Genomic DNA, 13,477 nt, shown 5'->3' on the forward strand with positions numbered 1-13,477 from the left:
AGGCTCGAAGGGCTGAATGGCCTACTCCTGCACCTATTGTCTATTGTCTATTGTCTATTTTACTGAACTGGTGTTGGCAGCTGTGGGAGTAGGGAATGGTGCTGGACAATCCTCAACTGGGCCAGCCTGACACCTACCCTGCTTATTTTCAGCGAGTTGCTTGAAGGGCCCCATTGTTATGCAATAGATGTTTAAATATTTAATAAGAATAAAATTTGCTTGGGAAATCTGAATGAAGATCCACAACTGGGAGAAATTGTGCTAGGTTTAATTAAGACAGTGCATTGCTAAATTAGTGTGCTTTGTTCCTCTTTTCTCCCCTGACAAGTTAGGTACAACAAATATCACTTTCTATTCTGCTTATTTTTGTTTTTGGTCATTCAGAACTGTAAGAATCACAAGAGTCAAGTAGTACTCTGGGAAATTATAATACTGTACATTATTTGATCTTCTATCTAGTCACCTTTTCTTCTTGATTATCAAAGAAGTGTGTAATTATTAAGACCTGCTTAATGCAATACTATAATAGTTATGGATATCACTAAAAGGGAATCATGCTTATTGTAGTAATTTTTAAGTTGCTGTTTTAATGGTTCTCCCATACATCCACTTCAAATTGACCTTCAACACAAAAAGCTGCAATAGACTTCCTAGTTTACACCTTCAATAGTTATTGAGAATTAATCCTTAAATTATTTGAGTGAGAATCCAAAATTAATGACTTTTCTATCTGAAGTGTGACTGACAGCTTCTAAACTCTAACAGTACAGTTTATTAGACATAGATAATTGAATCATATCTGAACTTATGTTTCATATTCCATTGCCTGGGTGCTTAAAATATCTGCTTTCAGAGATGATTTGGAGACGTTGGTGTTGGACTGGGGTGTACAAAGTTAAAAATCACACAACACCAAGTTATAGCCCAACAGATTTATTTGGAAGCATTAGATGAAGGAGCAGTGCTTTGAAAGCCAGTGCTTCCAAACAAAACTGTTGGACTATAACCTGGTGTTGTGTGACTTTTAACTCTACTTTCAGAGAAGTTGCTTCTGGGAGATATGTCTACCATTGGAACAGTACGATCTACAGGCACCAGCAAGTTGAAATATATTCATACAAGAAATTAATTGTAGCTTCACTGAATTTCCATTGGTGTATGTGTATGTGCTCTGCATTGAACATTCTTGGACACTTCTGTCATAAATGAATCAGTATGTCTTTGAACTAACAAATTACATCATAAAGTGGTATGTTTATAGGGTGAGGCTGGATAGTTCACTGGAGGGTAGGCAAAGCCAAAAAAAGTTGACTCAATTGCATTCATGTAATTGTTTCCTCATTGGAAAGTACAGAAAATTATCAAGCTTCAATGAAAATAGGATTACATGGAAATCACTGCTGCATGGGACTGTGTTATAAAATACGATTCTAACCTTGGGATTTTGATGGTGACATGAACTTCACTGGGATCTCAAACTCCCAGATTTTTGAGATGTGTCTTTGAGTGTAGCACTCTTTGGGATTCCAGTACTGTACCAACTTGCCAAATCTTAACAAAGGTTGGGCTTCAACATCACTAAATTGTATTTCATGCTGTTATGATGGCATTTGCATTATGAAAGTTTTTGAAGACTCATACTGAGAAGATTGTGAAATCTGATTCATTTGGAATATGAGGATATCCCATGACAAAGTGTGGCAAAGTATCCTTTCATTGACTTTTTCTAAATAAATGTTACAGAAACAACACTTTGGGTCACCATGTTTAAAGTCTATTTCTGGAAGTCACATGACTTAATCTAATTGCTTGAACTTGTTTAGTGGAATTTATGTGGTTTCAGTTAACTATTCGGACTGACTGGAAGTCACATGACTGAATTTATGGCTGTCAGGAGTTGTGGTTGTTTGGTATGGTTTTGGTGTTCAGTTGAAGTATAACCTACAAAGTGATAAAACAGCCAACTCAGCCTTTGTTAATTATCAGAGAAATCCTCTTGTGGATTCTCAATGAGAGCTGAAGAGTGAAAACAGCTATTCTGCCTGAAAGGTTTCTGAAAGATTGCTTCTCATCATTTCCTGAATGAACTGTATCTGAAAAGATCCTAGTGACAACCATATCTGTCTAGTAAAAAAAAATCAGTATCTCGTGACACCCATCCAAATGTGCAAGGATGCCCAACTGAAAGCCATTTGGAACATTTCTTATCTTATCCTTTATTATCTGAGAATTAATACCTGTGTGTTAATGTATTTGGCCAATGTGCTCTTTTCCAAAATTAATTTTTGCAAAATGTCTCTTACTTTTTGCTTTAATCAGGAAAATTGTGTGATCAGTGATTTGTTGGGTATAAGTTCAAGGGAGGAAGACGTGGGCCTGAAATGAAAGTTTTAAAATGATCAAAACTATTGAAACACTTTTGGCCTTTGATTTGGCTCCCAGAAGATAGGATCTGATCGAATTCAATCTGATCTGAATATAGAAGGAAAGATCCCACTGTCTTCTTGCTGTTGTCTATTTGACTGTTCAACATCTGTCTGATCAGGAAGGCAGCATCATCAAAGGCGCTGAGTCTCTGGTCTCATTCAAACTGGTGTAAACCCAGGAGAGTAATGCAACTTTAAAGTTGAATCACTGTCTGTAATCATGGGCAATTTAGCTAAAATATTTTAACTTGTAGGATGCGGTTTAAAAAAAACTTCCACATTGCTGCCATACTTCCCATTCTCTCAATAAATCAAAAGAATATTAAGATTACAATGCAAAGTGACATAGAACCTCAGAAAAATTGGGTGATTTGAGATCCCATGAATTTTCATTTATCCTGAATAATATAATTCAAGGATAATGTGCAATGTGTTCATTTTTCAACTTGGAGAAAGCACAGAATAAATTATTTACACAAAATGCCTTTTGTAGCAATTATGACAAACAGCAACTGGCAAATAATGTGAAAGCAGCTAAAGATATTCAATCTAAAAAGGTTTGAGTGAGCATCAATTACCATTTTTAGTTGCTGTCTTTGATCACGTGTCTCCTCTGTCACCTTTGGCTTTTGGGACTGGAAATGCTGATCTGAAGGTTTGGGTGCATCAGCCAGGGGCAGTTCTGCTTGATGAGGAAATAACATAAAGTCGATTGTACTTTAATTATAGTGGCATGGATGAAAATCCACTTGAGTTATTAAAAATGTTACTAATTAGGAAAATTCTGTAAGGAAGTTCACTTTGCCATGATCTCAGCTCCCTCCGTCTGCTGGGAATTTCATTCTGTGGAGAGGAAGTTGATTGAATGTTAACAGCTAACAGTTTGATGAAATGCTGAAAGTATCAAGTTCAAGTTCAATCATCAGCAATGATCTTGCTCTAATATTCCCGAAATTTCAGGCAGTTTAAATATATGATTTTGCAGTCACTAGATTTTGGGTTATATGTATTACAGAAAAAAAAACTGAGCATCTGGTTCCATTTGCTCTGTTTTCAGGGGGCAGAAAGAAAAATAAGAGAGACAGAAGCAATTTCTGGGAGAAATCTTTCTTCTTCAACTGGGCTAGCTGCCAAATGCAGTTTGCACTTTTTTTTTGATGCTTAAAATTAACTGCTGGATTCAATATTGAGGCAGGAGAAACAGGAGTCTTATGGGTTGGTGCCAGACTTCACTAAGTTTTTTTCCTGTTCATCTCCAACCGCACCTGGGGACAGCTAACCTTGTACAGAAGCCAACAGGAATTCCCAGGAATCTGACCGAATAGTTACATCAGATTGCCTGACTTGCATCACAGCTCACCTGTTTATGTACCTACAGCCCGAAATAGACACAACTCAAATCACATCTTTGAGGGCCCACTTTAAATATGCTGCACATTTGCAACAGTTTTCGGTACAAAATTAATGTTTGGCCCTCATGCTTTCAGGATTTGTGGTCACTGATGTTAATGAAAAGGTCCAAGTGGGCGGCACGGTGGCACAGTGGTGGGCGGCACGGTGGCACAGTGGTGGGCGGCACGGTGGCACAGTGGTTAGCACTGCTGCCTCACAGCGCCTGAGACCCGGGTTCAATTCCCGACTCAGGCGACTGACTGTGTGGAGTTTGCACGTTCTCCCCGTGTCTGCGTGGGTTTCCTCCGGGTGCTCCGGTTTCCTCCCACAGTCCAAAAATGTGCGGGTCAGGTGAATTGGCCATGCTCAATTGCCCGTAGTGTTAGGTAAGGGGTAAATGTAGGGGTATGGGTGGGTTTCGCTTCGGCGGGTCGGTGTGGACTTGTTGGGCCGAAGGGCCTGTTTCCACACTGTAAATCTAATCTAATTACAACTAACTACAAATCCAATTTCTACATTTCCCACTGGCACCAATTTTATTGGTCACATCAGGAGCTGGAAGAAAATATATCTTTTTGTGACTTGAGACCTTTGTTCCTAACGATATTATGTTCTTGCCAACTGTACTTTGCAAATGACTCTCTTCTTCTACCATCCCTAAGGTGCCAATTCATTGGCAGAGTATGGATTCTCAGCCACCAGCTATCCTATGATACAAACAAACACAGAAATTGTTGGAGGATCTCAGCGGGTGTGACAGCACCTGTGGAGAGAACACAGAAATAACTTTTCAGGTCCAGCAACATTTCTTCAGAACTGAAAGCAGCTAGGAAAAGGTAGTATTTATGCTGATGATGGGGGAAGGGGGTGGAAGGAGTGAGTGCATAGTTGGAGAGAGAAGAGAGAAAAAGAAGGTTGGGCAAAGAGGTTATTGACAGTAAGCCAGGAAAGAAGAGAAGCTAGATAGGTGATAATGGAGACCATGAGTGCGTCAAAATAAATTCGTTGGTCCTGTCATGACATGGGTTGCTTTCAGCATCTAACGAATCAAGGCACTGACTCATGGAATGGTAGTTAGTATGAAGACAGACTGGATTATTTGGGACTATATTTACTGGAGGTTAGAAAACATAATTCCAACAGAACTAGGCAGGGTAAACACAGGAAGGATGTTTCTGATGACTGGAGAGTTCAGGACCAAAGGTGATAGCGTAAGCGGATGGAGGAGGACTGAGATGAGAAGAAATGTCTCCATCTGGAGAGTGGTAAACCTGTGGAATTCACTGCCACTGAAAGCAGTTGAGGCCAAAACATTGAATGTTTACAAGAAGGAAAGAAATGCAATTCTTAGGACTAAAGGATCAAAGAGTGTGGGGAGAAAGTGGGAACAGGGTACTGAGTTGGATAATCACTCAGGGTGAAGCAGATTTGAAGGACCCTATTCCTATTTTCTGTTTCTTTCTCTGAAATTGCACCTGCAATTAGCTAGTATCAGCAAGTACTGCAGCAACCACACGTCACTCCCACTATAGATTGACCGATGTGAGAGCTCCATCCACAGACCCCCTCATTGCCAACAACAGTGCAGTACAAGTTGAAGTGTCAGGATTTAGCAGAATATAAACAAGAGAAATGACAGATCTTTACTACAACTATAAGGTTTGTTTGCTGCATGATAGACTGTTGTAAATTATCCACCCAAGGAGATACAAAATAATACTTGTCATCTTGAAGTATTAGCCATGAATCATTCCAACACTAGCACTTAAAAAGCTTGACAGCATTCAAGATAAAGTAGCCCACTTAATTCCCTTCCCAAAAACCATCTTCAACTTTCACTTCCTCCATTGTTCACACAAAGTGGCAAAATGTACCATCTACAAGATGCACTGCAGCAACACACCAAGTCTCCTTCAACAACATCTTCCAAAGGTGCAATGGTCAGCTTCTAAAAGGACAAGTCTTGATGATGCATGGGAGCAGCACCACCCATACTGTACATTGGTAACAAGCTAAAGCCAGGGATCAGTCCTTGCATTTCAGCAAGTAGGCATAAAGCATCCTTGATTCTGTAGTTCATGTCTTAGTTCAATTATATTGGTGAGATCTGGGCACCTACTGCACATGCCCAGGCAACTATAGGAACAAAGAGCTTTTGTGTTCAAAGTAAGTTTTTAAAAGGGCAGGGAACTGGGAAGTGAAGTTCAATCAAGATTGGGAGGGAGACAATTGTATAGAGCCAACTGGGTGAGGGTAGAGGTGCCAATTTGAGATGAGTGCCATGTAAATTCACATGATGAATGGTGGTCCTCAGTACCCAGTGATACTACTCCACTCCGATTGCATAAATGTGAAATTTCAGATCACAATAAACAATTAAAATATTGCTGTAGCATAGTTTGCTTGATTTCAGTTTCACATAATTCTCCCATCTTTATTGTAACTGGAATTTAGATATAATAATAGGAAAGTAGGAAGGCAACTTAAGTTTTTAATTATTATTTTCACTTTGGATTCAAGTCAAAGTCTGTTTCAATTTGGAAACAGAGCATTTGGCCCAACATGTTTATGCCTGTCAAGTTTCCTTGCCCTCACTATTCCCCCAAAGAGCTAATTTAGAAGCACTGAGATCACAAAATGCTAGCATGTTCACTTTTTAGGCCAACTCTAACTGGCCATTATCAGTAAGAAGTCCCAGTTCTGAAACTAAAAAATATACTTGATTTCTCGAGGAGTTTGCCCATATCACTTTGCTTGCTGCAACTTGCTGAAAACCACTCCTGCCTTGAGCAAAACACCCTTGCTACCTTTTGCTCCCCACTCTGCAAGTAAAATCTTACTCAGATCCTGTTTGGTAACTCCCTGCTATGCCCCAGCCACTGCTAAATATTAGTTCCATGTCACACTCAGCACTGGTTCTGTACCACTGAAAACCCTGCTCCCACAGGAAATGGCACTTCCCACATTCTGAGTGTGGGTGGTTGAACTGTTATTGTATGAAACATTTCAGGAACCATATTTGTGCAATCCAAGAGCCATAAGTTTATTAACATCAATCTTAAAACAAATCTGTGAAAAGCTGAGGCTCAAACAATCTGCTTTTAAAAATTCAATTACAAAATTAAATCTCTAATTGTGTTACTGCTAATAAAATTACACATTTTAAATCACATTAAAACTCTCTCTCAGAGACTATACCTCTTTCTGAAATATTATCTGGCATTTGGTATTAACGTGACAAAGAACCAGTGTCAAAGGACTGCAAACTGCAAATATATTTTATGATTTCAAGAAGAGACATGGAGAAACAGATGAATTAACTAACGTCAGAGCCAGGGAAAATAATTGAATAGAAATGAAAAGAAACACAAAAACATAGAGCCAGAAAATAAAACTAAACATTGCCAGCGGAGATCTTCAAAGAAATTTCATAGTCAATCGAACTGACTGAATTCTTTGAAGAAAATGGATGTTTTATATGTGACCTTCAGAAAATCTTTGGTAAGATGTCATGTGAGACACTGAATTGTGTGGATTCAGCTGCCAGATTGCATTGAAAGATGTTTACGAAGCAGAATCAAGAGGATGACATTGAGCGAGGTTTTTGCATCAGTTGAGCAGAAAGTGAGCTGTGCTAGAAACTCAGTTCCCCGTATGCAAAATGATTCAGAGAGCATGTAGACGATGCAAAAATTAGGAAATGATAATAAGGCCTGGCCCTCAGAATGGACTGGGCATCATGTAGGCATAGGCAAAAGTGAGGACTGCAGATGCTGGAAATCAGAATCTAGATTAGAGTGGTGCTGGAAAAGCACAGCAGGTCTGGCAGCATCCGAGGAGCAGGAAAATTGACGTTTCGGACAAAAGCCCTTCATCAGAAAATTCCGCGCTCAATGTCATCCTCTTGATTCTGCTTCATAAACATCTTTCAATGAAATCTGGCAGCTGAATACACACAATTCAGTGTCTTACATGACATCTTACCAAAGATTTTCGGAAGGTCACATATAAAACATCCATTTTCTTCAGGAATTTCCTGATGAAGGGTTTTGCCCGAAACATTGATTTTCCTGCTCCCGACTGCTGCCTGAACTGCAGTGCTTTTCCAGCACCACACTCTTGACTCTAACCTCCAGCATCTGCAGTACTCACTTTCGCCGCATAACTAAAGCATATCTAGTGTAATTCTTCAATTGGATTACACAAGCTGTTGTGTTATGTCTGATGATCAATGTTTCAGTACGCCTTTGAGAGAAATACTCATATATCATCACTTTATCAGAGCATGTAACCTGAGGGTAAAAAGATCTAACACACCATCTTATCCCAAGAATCATTCAAAGCATAATATGCAATTGGAAGCATGCTATTTGTATTGCTATGTCTAATTTACTAGCTTAATACTAGTCCAGACAGTTATGCGCCTGGGAGTATATAATTGTAGCAGCAATAAATGTCTGTTGGATATTTCAATACCCAGCATAGTCTTGTTTCTTATGTTATGAGTGATAACATAAGCACTACCATGTCAGGTTAAATATTCTGCTGGAGGCAAAATCACATCATGAATTGTTCCTACCTAAACAAATCCACAAAGATCAGACACATTCTTCCCATGCAGAATCTTAGCCTCCTCCCAGGAACAAAAGGAAGGGGCTGTGGGGGATTCAATTATACAAAAAGCCAAGAATCAGGTTCCTGACTACAGGATGAAAGCTTGTAATTAAATTTTTGGAATTTTAAAGGTGCATTATGCTAACTGATAGTAACGTTTTTGCATATAACACATGCTAATTAAAAGTCCCCTTTGCCAGAATTAAGTTTCCTTTCCCAATTGCGTTCACTATATGTTTTAGTTTCCAACTGCATAGGAGAGACTCAATTGAGTGAAGTGCAAGTAAATCTGAAAGGATCATAGCCACTGCTTCCCTACCTTCATTGGGATGCCATCAGCAGACACATACTTGCCTCCCTTCCCTTGTGAACCTCATGACCCCTAGTAGTAGTTTGCTTTCTACTCGGTTCACCATTATGCTTTGTCTTGCTCAACTGCTAATTTCTCTCCAACTACTTGTTTACTCCTTTCTTTCTCTCCAACCTCCTGTCTTTAGCAGAAATACCATCTTTTCCTAGCTACTTTGAATTCTGAAAAAGGGCAAATGGTCTTGAAACATTGACTGTGCTTTCACACCATGGATGTTGCCAGACCTGCTGAGTTTCTCCAGCAATTTATGTTTTTGTTTTCAATGTGTGAACTTCAGATTTCACACTCTGAGATTATCAGGATTTCACTTCCATGAATTCAGCTGATCATTTTAATGGATATCTGCCTCTATGAACTGCATATACATTAATCCAGACTCAGTCTCATTCTTGACCCTGCAAAAAATGGGAACAGCCATGATCAGTGGGGGATACTTACGCTTCCCAGCTACTTCAGCCATCTTCACCACGAAGGAGAGGCTGTCTATTTGACTAAACTCCAGGCCAATATTTCCATTTATAAAGCCCAAGATCTCAGGATATGCTTTGCTAAATGCTCCCTCAAAACATTCTGCCACCTTCAAAGATCTAAGTTATCTGAAAAATTCAAAGACTACTATTTGTATACACCATCATGTTATCATCCTGATACTTATAGTAAGGAAATAAGTCTGAGTGCGTGACAGCAATGAGAAATCTATTATTGGCTTTAAAAGTCACCTTGAAAACTAACTGAACTAGTTTGACTTGCCAAAGGATAACATAGTGATCCAAATCAGTGTAGGTTGCCAGACTGCATTTTCTTTGTAATAGAACATCTTTTAAATATATTAGAAAGACATATACTGTAAGTGTCATTGCTTTTCTGGAAATAACCCATCTAAAATTAGTTTCCTGGTTACAGAGTATGTGTGGAGAATGAGTTCCCACATTCTGGGTCAACTTCTAATGGGCTTAAGGATGAAAAGATGCAATGAGCAGCAGATAAATAAAGAGGTAAAGGTTGTAAAGACAGCTTTCCTTCTTCAACTATTTCTTTGTCTTCTCTGTTCTCTTCCTCATCTGATCCACACTTGTCTTCTTGTTCTATCTCTGTAAGCCATACTGTACGTCAATTTTGTGAAATATGCAGTGGATCACAAGGATGCAGACAATTCTTTGTGGGGAATTTTACAAGGAGACCCTAAATCTGTCCAGGTTCCTGAACATGTGATTTTACAATGTTATGATATATTCAATAATCAATATAATTGGCCAACAGTATTGGTTTTGCATAATTTTGCCTTTAAGCAGTTAATAAGTATCAAATATTGGTAAGATTTCCTGGAATAAAAAGTGAGGTCTGCTGATGCTGGAGATCAGAGCTGAAAATGTGTTGCTGGTTAAAGCACAGCAGGTCAGGCAGCATCCAAGGAACAGGAAATTCGACGTTTTGGGCCAGAGCCCTTCATCAGGAATGGGAATCTGTTATATCAAATATTGAGAAATCGAAATACGATGCAGAAAAGTGATCCATTTATGGCCAAACAGAAAGATTAAGGATAGTGTAAGATGATGACTGGAAAATAACAGAGATGTTAAACAAATATTTTCTGTCTCTCCTGACACAGGAAACAACCCAGAGATAATAGCATTCAAAGAGTGAAGAACTTAATGTAATTAAAATGAGTAAGAAGTAAAGTCTTGGCAAGATTAATGGCCATAAAAGCCAAGAGATCCCTGAGAGCTACATTTTAAGGTCTTAAAAAAGCTGACTGCATAAAGAATTAGTTGTGACATCTTCCAAAACGCTTTAGATTGTTGGTTGACTCCAATGAAGTAAAATCCAGCAAACTATATACTTACATTCACAAAATGATGGATAGAGAAAATGGGGAACTTCAAACACAACAGCCTTATTTCAGTGTTCAGGAAAATACAGGACCCATTATTAAAGAAGTGGCACCAGGGCACTTAGAAAATCATAACATGATTATGCATAGCCATTGTGATTTTAGGAAAGAGAGAAGCTGTACTTAACAAATTTATTAGCTTTTTTTTGAGGATGTAACTAGTAGTTAAAGAGAAAACAGTGGATTCAGGGTATTTGGACTTCCAAAAGCATTCAACATTTTAGGTGTGACCTAAAAGTTTATTACAGAAGATAAAAGTTTATTGAGCTAAGGGATAATATGTCAGCATATGGATTAGGCTGGTTAATGGACTGAAGGGAGTAGGGATAAACAAAGCAGTTTCAGGTTGGCAAGGCCTGTCTCTATGAACCATGCTGTACAGGTTGCTTTAAGGATCAGTGCAGAAGCCTCAGCTATTTGTAATCTGTGGTGTTGATTCAGAGGAAGGAAGTGGAAAGGATCCTTGTTGTGCAGTGGTAATGTCCCTACCTTTGAGCCAGGAGGCCTGGGTTTAAGTCCCATCTACAACATGAGGTGCATAATAACATTTCTAAACAGGTTGATTCGAAAATATCTGGAGGAAAAGACTAAGTGCCATATGGCACAGTGTGGTGTCTCTACCTCTGGTATGAAAGTCCTCAGTTTAAGTCCTACCTGTCCCAAATATGAGCCATGGAATGTCTGAACACACTGATTAAAAGTATATTTAGAGGAAGGGACTAGGGGTTCTTGTGCAATAGAGATGGTGTCCCTGCAACAGAGTCAGAAGATCTGGGTTCAAATTCCAACTGCACTGGAAGTGTTTCACAGCATGTCCAATATAAGCAGCAAGTTGCAAATTTGAGATTCTATAAGAAATGCGCAGTGATCCTACAACCAACAGATCAGATCTAAGATCTGCAGTCCTGCCACATACAGTTGTGATTGGTGGTGGGCACCACACTCAATGAGGAGAATTCACAAATATCACCATCTTCAACTCTAGGGTCACCCAACACATCAGATTTTCAAAAATCTTCAGCCAGAGATGTCATCTCGGCCTCCTCTAGTGGTCCCTAGATTTATAGATGCCAATCTTCAACCAATTCAATTCACCCAATGTGATATCAAGAAATGATTGGAGACACCGGGTACTGCAAAACCCAATGGCTCCTGACAAGATTCTGGCAATATAACTGAAAATTTGTGTTCCAGTACTTGCCACCCCCCGTAAGTCAAGCTGTTCCAGTACAGCTCCAAACATCAATGCACTCGATAATGTGGAAAGTTGCCCAGGTATGTTCTATAGGTGAAAATCATGACAAATCCAAACAAGCTACTTATTGCCCAATCAGTCTAGTCTCAATCATTAGTAAAGTGATGGAAGTGTCATCAACAGTACGATCAAGTAGCACTTAATTAACATTAAACTACTCACCTGATGCTTGGTTTTGGTTCAATCAGGACCATTCTGCACCTGAATTCAGTTTAGACTTAGCTCAAATATGGACAAAAGTGATGAATTGCAGAGAAGAGCTGAGAGTAATAGCTGTTTACCTCAAAGTTGCATTTGATTGAGTATGGCATTAAAGAAGCTAGAATCAAAGAGAATCAGGATTAACTCTCCAGTGGTAGGAGTCAAACCTCGGACAAAGAAAACTGTTTGTGGTTGTTGGATGTCAGCTATCTCAATTCCAGGACACCTCTATAGGGATTCCTCAGGGTAGTGTTCTTGGCTCAATCATCTTCACTTGCTTCATCAATGACCTTCCCTCCATTATAAAGTCAGAAGTAGGATGATCACTGATTATTGCACAATATTCAGCACCATTCACAACCCTTCAGATACTGAAGCAATCATATTTAAATGCACAAAAATCTGAACAGTATCTAGGCTTCAGCTAAAAAGTAGCAATAAATATGTGCACCACACAATTGCCTGGCAAAGACCATTTCTAACAAAAAAGAACCTAACCATCATCCCTTGACATTCAACAGCAAAATCATTGTTGCATCCTCCACTGTCAACATCCCTAGGTATTATCATTGACCAGAAACAGATCTAAACTTGCATGTAAATACAATGGCTTCAAGGGCAAGTCAGAGTCAGAATCCTACAACAAGTAACTCACATCCTGACTGTCCAAAAATTGTTCCCCATCCAAAAGGCACAAATCAGAACTGTGAATGAAATATTTCCTAGTTGTCTGAATGAGTGCAACTCCAAGAGCATTCAAGAGGCTTGACACCATCAAAGACAAAGGAACACATTTCATTAGCACATATCCACATATTTCCAATCCCACCCCCATCAATGCCAGCTGCAGCAGTGTGTACTGTCTACAAGATACACCACAGAAATTCACCCAGGGTCCTTAGATAGCATCTTCCAAACCCACCACCACTTCCATCTAGAAGGACAAGAGTATCTGCCAGTTCTCCTTCAAATGACTCACCATCCTGAGTTGGAAACATTAGGAATCCTTTACTGTGGCTGGACCAAAATCCTGGAACTCTCTCCCTAAAAGCAATGTGAGTCTACCTGAAACACAGATTGCAGGCTTTCAAGAAGGCATCTCTTCACCACTTTCTCAAGGGCAATTAGAAATGGGTAAAAATGCTGGCCCAGTCAGTGCCTCCTACTTCCCATTAATGAATAAAAACAACATACTCAGAATGGTCTGTGTCTTTTAGAGGAACTTGAAGTTGATGGCATTCCCATGCATGTTTCTAAGTGGTAGAAATTGTAAGTTTGGAATTTGCAGTCGAAAATGCCTTGATGAGTTGTTGCATTACATCTTGTAC

General features: G+C 39.3%; 1 protein-coding gene across 5 annotated transcripts in view; it reads right to left on the reverse strand.

The window, feature by feature from the left end:
- The window catches only part of LOC132823229 (sorbin and SH3 domain-containing protein 1-like), a 115,161-nt gene that overhangs the window by 31,804 nt on the left and 69,880 nt on the right, over positions 1-13,477 (reverse strand). For 4 of the 5 annotated variants that reach the window (XM_060836861.1, XM_060836862.1, XM_060836858.1 and 1 more), the window contains one exon: positions 3,005-3,111. In XM_060836861.1, coding sequence (XP_060692844.1) covers positions 3,005-3,111 — 107 coding nt within the window. The remainder of the gene's footprint in view (positions 1-3,004; positions 3,112-13,477) is intronic. The other variant, XM_060836860.1, reaches the window with a different exon arrangement.

Source organism: Hemiscyllium ocellatum, chromosome 16, assembly GCF_020745735.1.
Source record: "Hemiscyllium ocellatum isolate sHemOce1 chromosome 16, sHemOce1.pat.X.cur, whole genome shotgun sequence".
Taxonomy (NCBI): Eukaryota; Metazoa; Chordata; class Chondrichthyes; order Orectolobiformes; family Hemiscylliidae; genus Hemiscyllium; species Hemiscyllium ocellatum.